The 16,207-nt window shown below is 40.2% G+C and overlaps 2 protein-coding genes across 2 annotated transcripts; both read right to left on the reverse strand.

The window, feature by feature from the left end:
- Positions 1-1,318: 1,318 nt before the first annotated feature.
- LOC134507539 (disintegrin and metalloproteinase domain-containing protein 20-like) lies at positions 1,319-5,575 on the reverse strand. Its single transcript, XM_063318246.1, has 3 exons — positions 5,531-5,575; positions 2,455-4,495; positions 1,319-1,401 (listed from the first exon to the last, which is right to left on the reverse strand). The coding sequence occupies exons 1-3, from the start codon at positions 5,573-5,575 to the stop codon at positions 1,319-1,321; spliced, it is 2,169 nt and encodes a 722-aa protein (XP_063174316.1).
- Positions 5,576-10,741: 5,166 nt separating this feature from the next.
- Positions 10,742-14,275, reverse strand: LOC134490378 (disintegrin and metalloproteinase domain-containing protein 20-like). Its single transcript, XM_063293377.1, has 2 exons — positions 12,208-14,275; positions 10,742-10,764 (listed from the first exon to the last, which is right to left on the reverse strand). The coding sequence occupies exons 1-2, from the start codon at positions 14,264-14,266 to the stop codon at positions 10,742-10,744; spliced, it is 2,082 nt and encodes a 693-aa protein (XP_063149447.1). The 5' UTR covers positions 14,267-14,275.
- Between the last annotated feature and the right edge of the window lie 1,932 nt (positions 14,276-16,207).

Consider the following 16,207-nt stretch of genomic DNA (forward strand, 5'->3'; position numbering starts at 1 on the left):
TCTTTCATGATGAGCACTGTCCTACCTTGTGTCAGCCAGTCTGGGTGGGAGCCTGCTGCTAGCAGCTGGTTCATCTGTGCTGCTAGGCGTTCATGCACTGCTGTTAGTTTCTTTAGCCAGTAGGTGTGGATCATGTCTGGGCCAGGTGCTGTCCAGCTCTTCATGTTCTTGACCTGCTGTTGGATATCTGCTACTGTGATGGTGACTGGTTCCTGCTCTGGGAGATTTCTGTGGTCTGCTCTCAGGTCCTGCAGCCACTTTGCACTGGTGTTATGTGTCTTCTCTTGCTCCCATATGTTCTTCCAGTACTGTTCAGTTTCTGTTGTTGGTGGCTTGTTGTTGACTTGGTTGTGTATTTCAGAACATAGATAGATATATAGATATAGATATATAGTTATAGATATAGATATGGCAAAAGTCTGTATTGCTTAGATCTCATTTTATGAAGGTTTATTTAATTGTCCCTATTTCACTCTGTAAAGTGGGGGATGGGGATATACAAATATTTCACACACTTGCTCTAATCTCTCTGCTAAGAGGAAGCAAAAATCCCTCTTGCCTCATGCCTCTCCATCTGTTCTCAGGGCCTTCCACCTCTCCTTCCAGTCAGGCTGGTAGGGCAGGCAGGGCAATGTGTACAGGTAATGAAGCCTTAGGAGGAGCACCTGATCATCCATAGCTAACTACCCCTCCTGCTCCCTGCCACAATGGAAATCCTTCTTCGTTGGCTTTTGAGCGACTACTTCCGTGCAATCCTAAGGCTACTCAGCTAGATTTGGGAGAGAAATTTAGGATTATTCCTGTTATCACCAATTCTGAATTTTCAATTTCATTAATTTTATATCCACGCAGATGATCTTCAAAGGTCAGGAACCCCCCTCCCCCTAAAATGTATTTTTTAAAACCTATCTCTCTGCATATGAATGGAACATATTGGGTTTTTTTTTAAATAAAAATCTCCACAGTTCAAATAATAATATAGGTTTCCACTGGTATAAAAACCTAAACAGTCTTTTATTTAAAACAGAGCAAACAGTCTTAGTAGAATTGATGAGAAAATTTATAACACAGTAACTTCTGGCTGCCCAAGAAACCTGGCTATACATTGGTTTATCAGTTTAATATTAATAAAATCCTGCATCCTGGAGTAAATAACTAAGCTTAATGTTCTTGAATATCAGCCTGTTTGGCTTGATCTCTGGCAGAGTGACAAACATGACAAAGAAGAGGAACTTCAGTTTTCCACTGTAGAGTGACAGCACACTTTGGCTTCCAAATATGAGCAGAGGACCATGCTGGAGATGTCTTTCACCCACTGTCACTGAGTGGCAATACTGAATGTCCATAATATTCTCAGGAGTAATCTTACTGGGCCAGAGTTAGACAACAAGGGCTGCTGTGCAGTGCTGTCTATCAACAGTGCCTCTTGATCTTTCTTTGACATCCAATGTGCTGTCGGTATAGCTGGCTATTGGTTGAAATACCTGCAGCTCAGATGCTTTGTTTTCAGTGCTATCCTGGAAAGTTCTCTTCAGAGGCCTATTGATGGTCACTGCAGGTCGACCTACAGACAAACTGAATCAAGCAGCTTTGGATGTTTCTAAAGTTCAATTAAGAGCTCACTAATATGTTAGCAAAAATATTTATCTGACTTCAGAGTAAGCCTCTTGTTATTCAATGTATCTGTACCAGATTTTTCAGGCAATGGCTTTGATAGGACAGGGACAAGGGTCCTTCAGTTTTTCACCAATTGTGGAAAGAAATGCTCTGACTTTCAGCAAGAGAGACAACAGGTTTAATCTATTATGGTGACTGGCTGGACTAATTCTTAGTGAGAAGAAAAAAATATTCTAGCAGAAAATGAATAATGAAGAAGCAGTAAACATGCTGATGGATTTTAATTGTGCTTTCCTGCTACCACAACTTCCTGCATGTTGATAGGAACCAGGAACATAGGACCATCACAATGGGGCAAGCTGCCTCTGGATTATCTCTTCTTCCCAAATTTGAACTTGGAGTTTTCAGCTACAGTGTTAAAACATTTTATTTTTCTTTACAAATGGGAGATTTCCTCAGCCTATTCTTAGTGAATGCTATTTTGCATAGATCAGAGGGCTTCTTCCCTGCTGAAGAAGCCAAATCTTTCAAAAAGAAATGTGCCTGGAAGACATCTTCAAAACATTGCACTTTCAAATGCCTTTGTTTTTAAAACTGGCTGTTAATTCCCATGTTTATATTTGATGGGTTGTGCAATGTTAGAAATAGTGGTTTACAGTGGTGTTCCTTCAGCTTTTGATTCTGTAGTATGGACTCTTCCCTGGAATTTTCCAAAGTTATCTATCAGGACATCCTTGAAATAGACAGCCAGGCCAGCACAAACAATTAGGAAACAGAAGGTACCCAGTATTCCTGCTGCAGCTGAGGGTTTTATATTACTTTTAGTCTGTAACCTAAGTGGAGGCGGTCCACTGTCTATGCTGCCTCCATAGCCGCTAGCTCTACAGTCTGGAGGGGCCCACCCGAAACGACAGTGACAGTGTTTGAGAGTGTTGCATATTCCCCGATTCTGGCACATTGTGACATTACAGTCATATTTCAGAAGGGACACATTGACACAACTCCCCTCAATACACATCATGCCATTGCCACAAGGAATGCCATCTCTCACTGCTCCAATATCGTTTACCTTCATTCCACTATGGTAGTCAGTTCCCCAGCATTGATTATCTCCTGTGGAAGTATGAACTATTGTATTGTGATCCTCCAGAGAAGGCAAGCTATCTACATTTTTACATTGGATACGGCCACACATGATATCCTGAGTGTCACATTTCTTGTAAGTTCCGTATTTAAGGCCACAGTTGCCAAAGCGATCGCCTTTATCATTCAGTAGTCTGAAGCAAACTTCAGAAGCGACTGTTGCTTTGCTGCCAAATATCATTTTGCACTGCATATCGTGAGTCAGGCAGCTCCCACGATAGCAGTACACGCCATGACTGCACGGGGCACCATCTTGCACATGCATATCTTCTGGACAGCGCTCTGAAGTCCCACTGCAATATTCAGGAAGATCACAACCACTAGTACTCTCTCTGCAAACAGTTCCAAGTTCACGATACTGGCAGTTAGCACAGCACTGTCCAGAGGCACAAACAGCACCAGGACGCAACTTACAATTAGATTGGCAGCATGGATCTGAGTTGCATTGTACTTCTGACCCACAGTCACATTGCTCTGCATTTTCCACTACTTTATTACCACAGAATTCAAATTTAAAGGATGTGTTAGTATCTGGTGGGACTAATAAACAGTGAGTGTTTCTAAACTTGAAATAATCCATATAACTGCAGTTACTAAATTTATCAGTCCCTGAGGGAGTTGGTGCCATAACGCAAGAATGCTTTTCACAAATACAGAATTTTCCATCGTGTTTCATTCCAAGATTATGTCCTATTTCATGGGCCAATACAAGAGAAATATAGAACAAACTGGAACTTACATAGGACACAACACCACTTGCCCACCTTCTGTCACATATAGTTCCTATATATGCAAATCCTGTTATATTGTTAAATGTTTTATATAACAATAAGTGACCAGCATCATTCTTTAAATATGTATGTAGTGTGTTTTGTCTCCAGCTACTAAACACTGAAAGTGTGACACCTGCTTGGTCAGAAATGTTGATGAGGTTGTTTTGTGACCAGATCTCTAGTCCTGCCATTGACAAATGAACAGAAAGAGATTCATACAGTGAATTTGCAGTGTGGACAATATTTAGAACTTGCATAATAATAACAGATTCATTTCTGTTGAATTTCAAGTATCGTTCATGATCAATCACAATTGCAAGTTTAATATATCTTGTATGTGGCCACCAGGATTTTCCAAAAATAGGTTTGTTTGGAAGCTTCTCTGTTTTGGGAATTATGACCTTTTGATGGCTTTGCTCTTCCTTTGTTAGCCCACAGGTCATCTTGAGAGCCCCTTCCTCTTCTTCTAACCGAAACACCACATGTTGAAACATAGGAGATTCCTGGATTGGTTCAATTTCATAGGTCTTATTTTCGAATTGCAAGAGACCTCTCAGTCCCCCTGAACATGTACTGAGGGTGACCACAGAAGAGGACTTTCTCTGTACAAATCCATGGTAGAAACAATCATCCTTGATAAAAGGATGATCCACCTGGAGATTCCCCACTGTATCATAGGTGAAGACAGGAAAGTCCTTAGGGATGAAATTCCTCTTTTGCCTGAGGTACACCACATAGGGATTTCCCTCAATCTGCAGGAGGTAAGTCACATCCTGGGGTTCTTCTTGCCCATACTTGGGAGACAGCTTCCTTGGGATGGTCACATCGTAAGAGGCATATCTGAAGCCCTGAGGAGGTACCTGTCCAGAAGCTACATTTGGGATGATCTTGAGTAATATCACAGCCAGCCATGACAGACAGATACTCATTTTCACAGACAGAGGGTAGAACTTGACCTTATTCTAGAAAAGGAAGCCCAACAGGGAAGGGGACATGGGGAATTGAGAGAGAGAGAGAGAGAGAGATGCTGGGAGAGACTTAGATATTTGAAAATGAGGATTCTGTACATAGCAACAGGAAATGCAATAGACTTTGGAATGTGGGTGGAGTTTAAAGAATCAAATATGGAATCCAACAGCAAAGGAATGTTTGTGAAATGTTATTATGATGACTCATTGCTTAATTGCTTCAAGTTCCCAGGACAACTCCAAATTGCTGTACTACTGTTGGTGTCCTGCTGCTGTCTAGCTTACCTAACAGGAATGAACTATATATTTCCTCTTGCTGGCTGAAGGTGTGAATTGAAGTGGATTAATTCATAATTTGAGTGGGAAGTGGAGTAGTCTACCATACCATGATAGGTGTGGCTTTGAGAGCACTCAGAACAAATAACCTGCTGAACTTCCTATATAATTTCTAGTTCAAGGTTATTTGCTTTTTCCTCCTTCCAGTAAAGTCATCTATAGCTAGAAAAAGAACTGAAGCTTTTTGCATACTAAATGGCCCAGCCTTTGCCTTAAAACTTTTCACCCTTATTGAACTGAGCAGAGAGAATGAGAGAGAGAAACATGTCAGTCTAGCCTGGTGTTAGTTAGCCCAGCTGGCTGGGGAATTCTGGGAGTTGGAGTCCACACAACTGAAAGCTGCCAAGGTTGAGAAACACTGGGCTAGCCAATCCCAGAGCTTCAAATTTGGAAGAAGGGGACCACAACCTACCAGGAAAACATAAAGTTTGTAACTTAGATTTACTGATTAGCTCTGAAATGCTGGTATGAATTATCATGAAACTATTGAAATACCTTTCAAGTTTTCAGAGTAAACAGAAGCTCTGAATAAGGAAGGACATCTGAATTTATTGCCCAATCTTTTGGTGATTTACCAAGAGTTTTAGGAAAGGTTGATGGCAACCAAGAGAAGATTTGGGGATGGAAGTTGTATGAACTCTGTTGAATTGGCTAAACACAACAATTCCTGTACTCAGAATACTTTTGCTTTACATGTGTTTTTCCCCAAGGCTCGTACTTGATGAAATCTACAACCATAGTGGGAAGAAAATGTAGTGAAGACCACAAGCTTGAACTCCTAGCACAGAAAAAACACTTTAAATGCTGAACAGACTGTACTCTTTTTCATTTTAGAAAGGGGAATGCAAGATACAGAAAAATGGCAAAAGTATGAAAATAATATATGTTTAAAAGTTACATGAAACAGCAACAAGAAAAATTGTCCAGTTCAACAAAGACTGCATTGGGTGCTCTAGCTTCTAGGCATCCAGTGTTAAGTGGGGTCAAAACCTGGAAAACCCTGGAATATCAATCAGTTATTGAATGTTACTACCAATCTGAGCCAGCTGAAAAAGGATTCCAAAAATGAATGCTTGAAATGTAGAAGTACAGATTCCCAAACGTTGCTAAACAGAGATTAATGGAGCAATGTCTTGTTATCCTTAAAAGGAAATTAGATACAGAACTGATAGTAATTGAGCAGGTAGCAAACAAAAATTATGTGGAATCTGATAAACCCAAAACCATGGCAAATATAAACTCTGAAGGAATGACAGAAAATTCAGAAGAACATCTTCATCGACAAGAGCCACAAATAAATGTGCAATTAAAAGGGTTATAATTAACTGATTTTTTTAAAAAATCCATTCTCAGAGACTGCCTGGACAAGTGCCTGCAGTTTTCTTGGCGAGGTTTTTCAGAAGTGGTTTGCCATTGCCTCCTTCCTAGAGCTGAGAGAGAGTGACTGGCCCAAGGTCACCTGACCCCTGAGGGCCAATAAAGGGAAAGAAGGGGATTTCTGTCAGGTTTTGGGCGGGAAGAATTTTGCTGGCTTTTGGGAGAGTTGGCTAGAGTCCTGGATGACGGGGTGACCTCAGGCAAGGTTGAGTTATTTTATTACACTGTAGTTAGAATTGTGTTAGGGTTTTTTGTATTTAAACTGTTGCATGTGTAGAAATGTATCTTCTTTTGGTACCTTTAATAAAGGTGATTTGGATTTCACCGGTTGCCTTCTGTCACCTGCCTCAGCTTGGCTGAGCTACTGACTCCCAAAGTTTTTGTTTGGTTTTCCTTTTTGTATTTAGCCAGAGCCAGGTGGGGCAAGGATTTTCCCTTCAATTCTCTCTTGGTGTGGAAGGCAGAAACTGGTTTATGGTGAAAGGAGGACGGCTGCAAGAATGCCTAACTTGCCAGTCGCTGTTCACCCACAGGCGCAGATGGCCTCAGGACTGAAGTACCTCAGAGGAGGGGCTGGTTTGACTCTGAGGCACCTTTTCCCCTTATTACAACCACAGTTAAGAAAAAGAAAATGTTTGGATTCTGTTTGGCATGATATTAACATGGGGATCTTGACTTGATCCTTGCTTGCTTGCTTGCTGGGGAAGGTGACGACTGGGGAAGGCAATGGCAAACCACCCCACCATAGTCTGCCAAGAAAATGTCATGAACAAAATGTCAAGAAACTCTGGGCAGATTTAAGTACAGGTAGTCCTCATTTAGTGACTGCCTCATTTGATGACCCTTCATAGTTACCACGGTGATGAAAAAGTAACCTTACGACCAATCGTTGCATTTACGACCTTCACAGATCTGTAAAGCAAAGGAAAGCTGAAGTAAGATCATAAGCACAGTTGTGGTTTCACTTAACAACCGAGCCCCAATTGTGGTTGCTAAACGAGGACTACCTGTACCATGAAGAATTTCAAACAGAACAAACTTAAAAATGAAAAAAAATAATTTTATGAAGTGGTATTATACTGGTCCTAAGACCATTAAAGAAGTTTTGGAAGAAGTGAGGCAACAAATTGTGGCAATAGTCTATAATAGGGTTTCTTAAACTTTTTTCTCTTGGAACCCCTTCCACTTCTAAAAATTATGGAGGACCCAGAAGAGCTTTTGTTTGTAAGGGTTATATTTATCAATATTTACTGTACTAAAAATTAAAATTGGTGCATGCACTGCCACTACCCCTTCTCATGTTTGATGGTTGGCAAATAATTTTGATTTTTGGACCCCTGAGAGGGTCTTGGGGGGTGCCCAGGGGTCCTCAGACCACACTTTGAGAAACACTGGTCTATAACACTGAGCAATATGAAAATAGGATACCCCTGAATGGAAGCTTCTGACGTAATACATTAACAAGTTAAAAAGAATGCTAGCTCCAATTATATAAAATGAATCCAACATAACTGAAAACAAAATTAAAGGTAGGAAGCATACTTTAAAGCCATAACGTTGACTCTTCCAATTATTTGATATACCACAGGTATAACTGATTGGGCACAAGTTCATTTGGGCATACTTGAAAAAAAGAAGAAGATTAATGGTCATGATTCATGCTTCCCACCCAAGAAATGATGAGGACAGGCTCTATTTTGCCAGAAATAAAAGAGGGAGTGGATTACTCCAGATAAAGCAAACAGTGAAAGAAGAAATACACAGCCTAAATGATTCTATCAGGCACAGTAAGGGACCACAACTGGTACAAGGACTACCAAAAAAAAAACCCACACAACCCCACATACACAAAGGAAGCAGCTGAAAGCCAGAATTAATGCCTGGAAATATAGATCCTTTTTTTAAAAAGAAACTTTATTATATTTTCAGTATAGGAACAGGCTATGCAAACAACCCTCATCAAAGCCAGAACTGAACATCCACTCCGAGTGAACCCAACATGATAGATGAGTGAGTTCCTCCAGGCTTTCAACATGTTTTTTAAACGTGCAGAAGATCACGTTAATCTTTCTCATCCATCTGAATAATCTTCATGGATAGGATCATTTTGTATTACTAGTGCCCTAGAATAAATAAGGGGTAAAATGGGAGTGGGAAGTAGCATAGGACATCTTTTTCCTCTGGGAAAGCTCCACAACTGTCAGGGTTGCAGCCCCATCAAATTCTAGATAGTACCAATTTAAGAAAAGCAGCCATAGGATAAAACATTAAAAAAAGAAATCATCTTCTGAGTCCCTTATTGCCATTTCATTTACTTAGTGTGACATGTTTGGATGTGCCACCGTTTCTCCACAATTTTAAAATGCATCTGCAGAGCACCAGGTGGCTAAGGACTGGCAATTAAACCTAGTGGTATTGGGATCTTAATCACCAGAGAGTCATGACACGATTTTTTTAAAAAAAGAAACACCACAAGCTGAGTTACATAGCAAATGGATCAGGGATAGGAAGAGATCTTTGTGTGAGAGCATCTGCTGCATTCAGAGCTGACTCACTGATGGACTTTCTTCTTTGTTGGCAGTCCAGCTCTTTGATGAATATAAGGATGATCGGCCAGTCTTTGAAGCCAAAGGGAGGATTACCCCAAAGTCTTCCAATTCCAACTAAGCGCATGTGTGCATGCACGTGCAACAACCTCTGAAGGTCTCTGAAAAACTGCTAGTTCTTCCACTGCTGCCACCACCTCCCCTAATCTGAATTGTCTTCAGAATCAAAGCAAACCAAGAGAAATACTTTTTATATTCATATAATGTAATGATTTATCTTTTAAAAAGGCAAGGAACCCAGGAGGTTAGGCTTTTAATTTTTTGCAGTCTAAAATTTATTTCAACAGGGAACCGGGGCATTTACTTGAACAAAGTGTCATGGTTGAATCAGTTCAGAAATTATATTGGGTATTGCTGTAGATGCACACAAAAGTCAGACAAAGTTGTTCTTACCAAACATTGCACGCTGAAGGACCATGCTGATATTTGGGGTTGTGATTCTCTTTTCTTCTTCCTCCTACTCTCCATGGACCTAGAAAGTCTCTCAATACTCTCAGGAAATCCAAGAGCTGAATTCATGAATCTTTATATTGCTCAGGTGATTTCCTCACTTGCTTGGCAACTCTAGTGCATCAGTGGGCTACTTGCCTTGCTTGTTGATTAGCTCTTGAATAACCCCAGAACAAATTCCATTATCAGAGAAATTGCCATGGCACACAATGTGGACCAAACATGCTGCTTCCTATAACGGTTCGTGAGAAACTGCTGTCATCTTCCCTTTCCCTCTCAATCAGTTCTCTTGCCAAACATTGACCTTGGCAGTGTCCACTGTGATGATAGCCAAGCAATCTCAGCCATACTGAACCACTGCACAGAGGGAGTTTTGTCACTGCAGTCCCCATTGATGCACTTGTGGGAGGATACATTGTCCCATGGCTTGGGTATGGGTGTGGGAAGCAGAGGACATAGGTCAGTTGACTTGACATTGTTTGGCATGCCAGTGAACACCTTTTATCCATCATACAAGTATGTTATACTCCTGCCCCGCTCCCATTTTGTCAATGCCACATGTCTTCAAGATGCTCTTATATTTAGGACATGGACTATTTAGGACTTGTTCTTAGTATAAGATGCCACACAAACCCAATATGGAAAAAATGATGACTTAATAGTCCTGTATTTATCAGTGAATACTAAGAAGGGGTATTGTAGGATGTCACCAAGGTGGCATCAGTCTGTGGCAGACTGGCAAGCATGGTGGCAAATAGCCTGGACAATCTTGAAGATATCCCCAGTTCTCACTGCCATATGAAGTTCCCAGACTCAGATAGCAGGTCAGTCAGGCAATGTTACTGTTCACTGAAACTGTCTGCCACTGGGCAGCATCACAATATGGGTAGCATTTGGCACAGCAGCCCTACCAGGGCAGAGCCAAATATCTAGGGCTGCTTCCTAGAATGTGCGAAGCAGTGCATCTGAAACCACAATGGTCCATGCTGAATAATGCCTGATGTTATACTTTGATCTCCAGTGTTAGCCTGACTGATGACAGATATCTGTGGCCACAGGTACTTCATTGTTAACACTGGCCTACAGAGATCTCTTCACAGCCATTTTGATGCTGGTTGCCAGTCCAGGAGCAGTTACCACTGTGAAACTGTTTCTTCTATGCATCTTACATGGTAGAGGAATGCATCAAAACATTCCTTGAAAAAAAATGTCTTTTGGAAGAATACATATCATTTGTGTAGCAATTATTTCTATTGATAATTCTCTATTCTCCATGTGTTACTGGTTCCGTGGTCATCTTCCCAAGAAAAAGTCTTCAAGACTGTCAGCTGGATTTTCTTCGAACAGCAGCCTTGTGGATTTCTGTGGTAAATGTAGCAGGTGAAGATGGGGAGTGGGGGTAAGCATGTGTGCAGCTTCGTAAGACATGGCTGAGTTTTATCCATAGATGCCCTGATGAAAAGTAAACAGCTCATCCCAGTCCAGAAGCAATAACTATTATGAAATATGACAGCAGTTTCTCCTAAGTATTCTACCTTATGGAGGAAAAAATCAAAAGATACTTTGAAGGATTTATTTATGAATGTATGGGGATTTTTGGAAAGTAACTCGACGGATTAATAGGACATAAGTGCACTGGTGACATATAAGTAATGCAATCCTTTTGACTGTCAAGGAAAAAGCAGAAATGAATAGCGTTGCAGTAGGTGGGATAACTGAGGAAGTATGACATTCCAGAACAGGAACTGTGGCAACAAACATAGCTGATTTTTAGCACTGGATGTTCAACAAAAATGTAGGAATGCATGGAAGTTCACAGAGCAGAGCAGGAACACAAATAAGAAACAATCTTGGAGAGATCCACAAAGAGCTAGAAAAAGCGCAACAATGGATACAAACATCTCAAGAACACAACTTCACATATTCTTCCAACCAAGATCAGGTACTCACTGAGAGTTGATAAAAATATCTTCCTAACCCATGCGGTAGCCTTGTGTGATTTAAAGAGGCATTCATTGTCTCTGATAACACTGGAGGATGGGATGGTACTTGGCTTTACTGCAGTTCAAGAATCACATGTGCAGATTTTATGGGAAGGAGGGCATCAGTGTCCCTCATGCCATGGAGGACAGACTGACTTGAACAGTTCTGCAGCACGAGGGTTTCTTATATAAAGAAGACTCCCACCGAGGCAAATTCTCTCTTCAAAACCGGTTCTTCCATGGAGTCTCCCAGCACATGGGGCAGATTTCAGTCCTGAACTCATAGCAGTCTGCTCTGTGCATGCTTGGGCTTTTCCACTGCAGGCAGCATGCTGATTGTACAGGTGGTCCTTAATGTGCAGAAGGTGATCCTACCAAATGAGGACAAAAACGTGAAGAGGTCACAGTGCTACTAGTAATAGATGAGAGAGAGAGATCCATCATCGTGTTATGAGGAAATGTCAATGATAATTTCCTACTGAATTCCTCTAATATTGTAACTGTCAAATTGGGGAAGGCTGCCATAGGACTTGATTTCTCTCCCTAGTTTCTACTGAAAGTTTACGGATTAATTTTAGAACTTTTTACCTCTTTAGTGATACAGAAATCCAGGTAAAAGGGATACCACTTAAATACAATTGATATATATTAGAAGCCTTTTCTGTTTCGAAGAAGGGTTTTTCATAAACCAACCTGAAAGCAAAATCCCATTCAAATGGAATTTAAAAATTAAGACCCCTAACCTGGTTAGCTCATTTAGCCTTTTGTTTCATAATATCCATTACTTCAAGGCTTCGTATCGGATACATTGTGTATTATTAGTGGTTTATGATTTACTGTTGATTTTCTCCTTCTTTTGATTCTGCTGGATGAATTCTTCCCCCCAATCTTTTAAACCTGTATATTAATCTATTTCTGAAATGCACAATCAGGCCAACACAAATAGAAGCAGCACAAAGGGCATATATTAATCCTCCTACCACTCTAGTTTTTGCAAAACTTCTACCATCATAAAGTTGTGCAGGTGGTCCGCTGTCTGTGCTGCCCCCATAGCCTTGATTTTGACAGTTGGGAGGTTTCCAGCCATAATTACAGTGGCAATGTTGACGACTGTTGCACACTCCCCGATTATGGCACTTTGTGACATTACAATCATACATTAAGCTGGCTACACTGACACACTGCTGATTGATACACATCATGCCATTACCACAAGTAGTGCTGTCCTTCACTGCACCAATATCCATGATCTCCATTCCAAAGTGGTAGTCAGTACCCCAGCATTGTTTATTGCCAATGGAAGTTTGAACTATGGTACTGTGTTCCTCCAAAGAAGGCAAGTTTTCCACATTTTCACACTGGATACGGCCACATAGGATATTCTCAGCTTTACATTTCTTATAATTCTTATATTTAAGGCCGCAGTTTCCAAAACGATCACCTTTACCATTCATTTCCCTGAAGCAAACATCAGAAGCAACTGTTGCTGTGCTGCCAAAAATGGTTTTGCACTGTTTATCATGAGTATTGCAATTCCCATGATAACAGTATGCACCATCACTGCACGGGGCACCATCTTGCACATAAACGTCTTCAGGACACCTCTCGGAAAGCCCATCGCAGTATTCAGGAAGATCACAACTGCTAGTCTTCTTTCTGCAAACAGTTCCAGCTTCTTGATACTGACACTGGTCACAACATAGTCCAAACGCACAAGCGGCACCAGGACGCAACATACAATTAGATTGGCAGCACAGATCTGACCTGCACTGAGCTGCTGAACCACAATCACATTGCTCTCCATCATCCACTATCTTGTTTCCACAATATTTGATGTTGTATGTTTTATCTGGATTTGGTGGAACTAATAAACACTCTGCATTTCTCTGCTTGGAATAATCCATATAGCTGCAATTGCTGAACTTATCATAGCTTGAAAGGATTGGAGCCATAATACACTGAACTGTATCACATGTACAATATTTTGTATCATGGCTTATTCCAAGATTATGTCCTAACTCATGAACAAATATCAAAGATATAGTGAACAAGCTTGTGGTTATATATTGTTCAACAGCAGATCCATAGTCATTTCTACAAATTCCTCCTGTGTATGCTAATCCCAGCTCAGTAAAATACTTGTATGCAAATAAGTGAGCAGCATCATTCCTTAGACGTTTTTGCAGTGATAGTCTTCTCCATTCCGTGAAAGCTCTAAGAGTCCTATGTATGTTCTTAGTAAGCTTTATGAGATTCTTTTGTGACCAGATTTCCAGTCCAGCTAACGACAATTTAACAGACAGTGGTTCATATAATGAATTTGCCACATGAAGAATATTTATAACACTCATAGCAGTTAGCGTTTTATTTCTGTTAAATTTCAAATATCGTTCATAATCTATCACAAAAGCAATCTCTGCATATCTAGTTTGTGGCCACCAGTTAGAAGCACTTCTATCATGTAGGTTTTCGGTTTTTGGTATGATAGCCTTTTGATACCATTCCTCTTCTTCTGTTAGCCCACATCTCATGGAGATAGCACCTTCCTCTTCTTCCAGAGAATACACAACATGCTGAAAGATAGCAGATGCTTCAACTGGCTCAATTTCATATATCTTATTTTCTAATTGCAATATACCTCTGAGTCCTCCTGAGCAAAAGCTGAGGGTGACCAGAGAAGATGGTTTATCCTGAACAGAGCCATGGTAAAAACAGTCATCCCTGATGAAAGGTTGGTCCACCTGGAGATCCCCTTCTTCATTATAGGTGAACACAGGGAAGTGTTTAGGGACCAAACCCCACTTCTGTCTGAGATGCACCACTCGGCTACTCCCTCCAATCTGCAGTAAATAGCTTACATACTCTGGTTCATGTCCAGACTTGGGAAGCAGTTTCCTTGGAATGATTACTTCATAAGAAGTACGCCTGAAGCCTGGAAGCCATCTCTCTTCAACAGTCTCAGCCAAGCTGTTCCTCAGCAACATCACCAATAGCCATGAAATATAGTTATTCATTTCCACAAAGAAGAAGAAACCCATCAAAATAGAACTTCTGACACCTTATTCATGAAAAGGAAGACCACTATAACTTTGTTGGACTAGAGAAAAATGAGGAAGGATGTGTATGAATTAGAAGATGAAAGGATTCTGTACATAGCAACAATACATGGAATTCTTTGGAATATGGGTGGAGCTTAATAGAGTAAGAACAAAACCTGACAGGAAAGGAATGGTTTGTACAATGATAAGTTGTAAGTTTGAGGCCCCCTTATATATGAAACAATCCATAAATGGACCAATATGGCCAGACACTTTGGCCGCTTCAGCGGTACCTGAGATGGTCTCTTATTTGAAGGATCATGACAGAAGTAAAACCCATAGCATATCTCTATCGAAAGCTCAAAAATATTTTTAAAGAGGACATTTTGGGGATATTCCAAACGTTGACCAAAGGACTAGAATCTTTGATAATGCCCCATCAATAGCTTCATGTGCTTAAACATGTTTAAATGGTACCAACAGATTTGAAATTAAAGTTAATTAATCAAAAAATTCTATTTAGAGTGTATTGGACTCCCCAAAGGCTGGAAATCAAATTTTCTTTGTTGGAGGTGTAAAAAAATTGAGCCATATGATACAGTCATGTAATCATCTGGTATCTTTCTGGAATATATTTTACTGTATATAAGCAGATTTATAGGGAAATCTTTAAATGTTAAAGAAGTTTACATTATGTTGAATATAGCACCAAAGCTTTGGAATTTGACTATCAGGAATTATGGTTGCATTGAGCGGGGCGGGGGGAGGTAGCTAAAAGAATCATATTGAGAAATTGGAAAAGTGGTATTATTCCAGATGCTAAGGAATGGCTGTTGGAACCTATCTGTTTTGGAAAAGGCAATACAGGTAGTCCTTGTTTAGTGACTACAATTGGGACTGGCAACTTGGTCATTAACCGAAGAGGTCACTAAGTGAAACTGCGACTGTGCTTATGATCTTACTTCAGCTTTCCTTTGATTTACAGTCCTGCAAAGGTTGTAAATGCGAGGATTGGTTGTAAAGTTACTTTTTCATCACTGTTAAAACTGTGGTCACTAAATGAGGCAGTTGCTAAACAAGGACTACCTGTATTTTTTACTAATTAAAGGATGAAGCAATGTGTACTGCTTTGGCAGATATTTTATGATAATTTGCAATGATATTTTGAATTTATTATATTATAGTAGTCTATGGTATGTATTAGTAAACCAGTGACAATTGGTAAGTTTAGTATATAAGGCAGATTTTTTTCTTTCTCTTAGTTTTGGTTTTTTTATTCTTTACTCCTTTTGGGGGGGGTTCTATTATTTTTTCTTTAAATTCAAAAATTGATTTGTTTAATTTTTTTTAGTGTATTTAGGTGAGTTGTCAATATTTTGTATTTTGAAAAATAAAAAAAGGAAATAATCAAAATGGCTGTAAGCACTGGCAATTCAAGCATTCATTCAATGACAGTTGTGAGGCTGAGCTCTTTCTACTGTTTTAGTGAAGCGAAATGACCAGTACAAGAAGAAAGCTGCCAGTGGAGAATTCCTGCTCAAACCTACATTTAAAACTACATTCGCTTAATTACCTTTTACCCCTCTTCCCACTAGAGTATGTCACCCCCCTTCCCAATCCAGGTGGCTTCTCTGATGTATCTCCCTTCCATGGCCTTGGGGTACTAATGCCATAAATCCCTAGCCATAACAATGCAGTTCACACTCCAACCCGGCACCCCCTCACATCTGGCCACAGGAAGTCTGTTACCACTGATAAGAGACTGGTGGAAGATGCTCCGATAAGGGATTCTGTGAATCTTTTGATCGGAGGGTCTGACAATGGCATTTTTCCAACTAAAGTATTATCTATTGTTACAGTGCAAACTTATGCATATATTTCTAATATACAGCAATCTTATCTCTTCTTTATTTATTC

This window comes from Candoia aspera, chromosome 1 (genome assembly GCF_035149785.1).
Source record: "Candoia aspera isolate rCanAsp1 chromosome 1, rCanAsp1.hap2, whole genome shotgun sequence".
Taxonomy (NCBI): Eukaryota; Metazoa; Chordata; class Lepidosauria; order Squamata; family Boidae; genus Candoia; species Candoia aspera.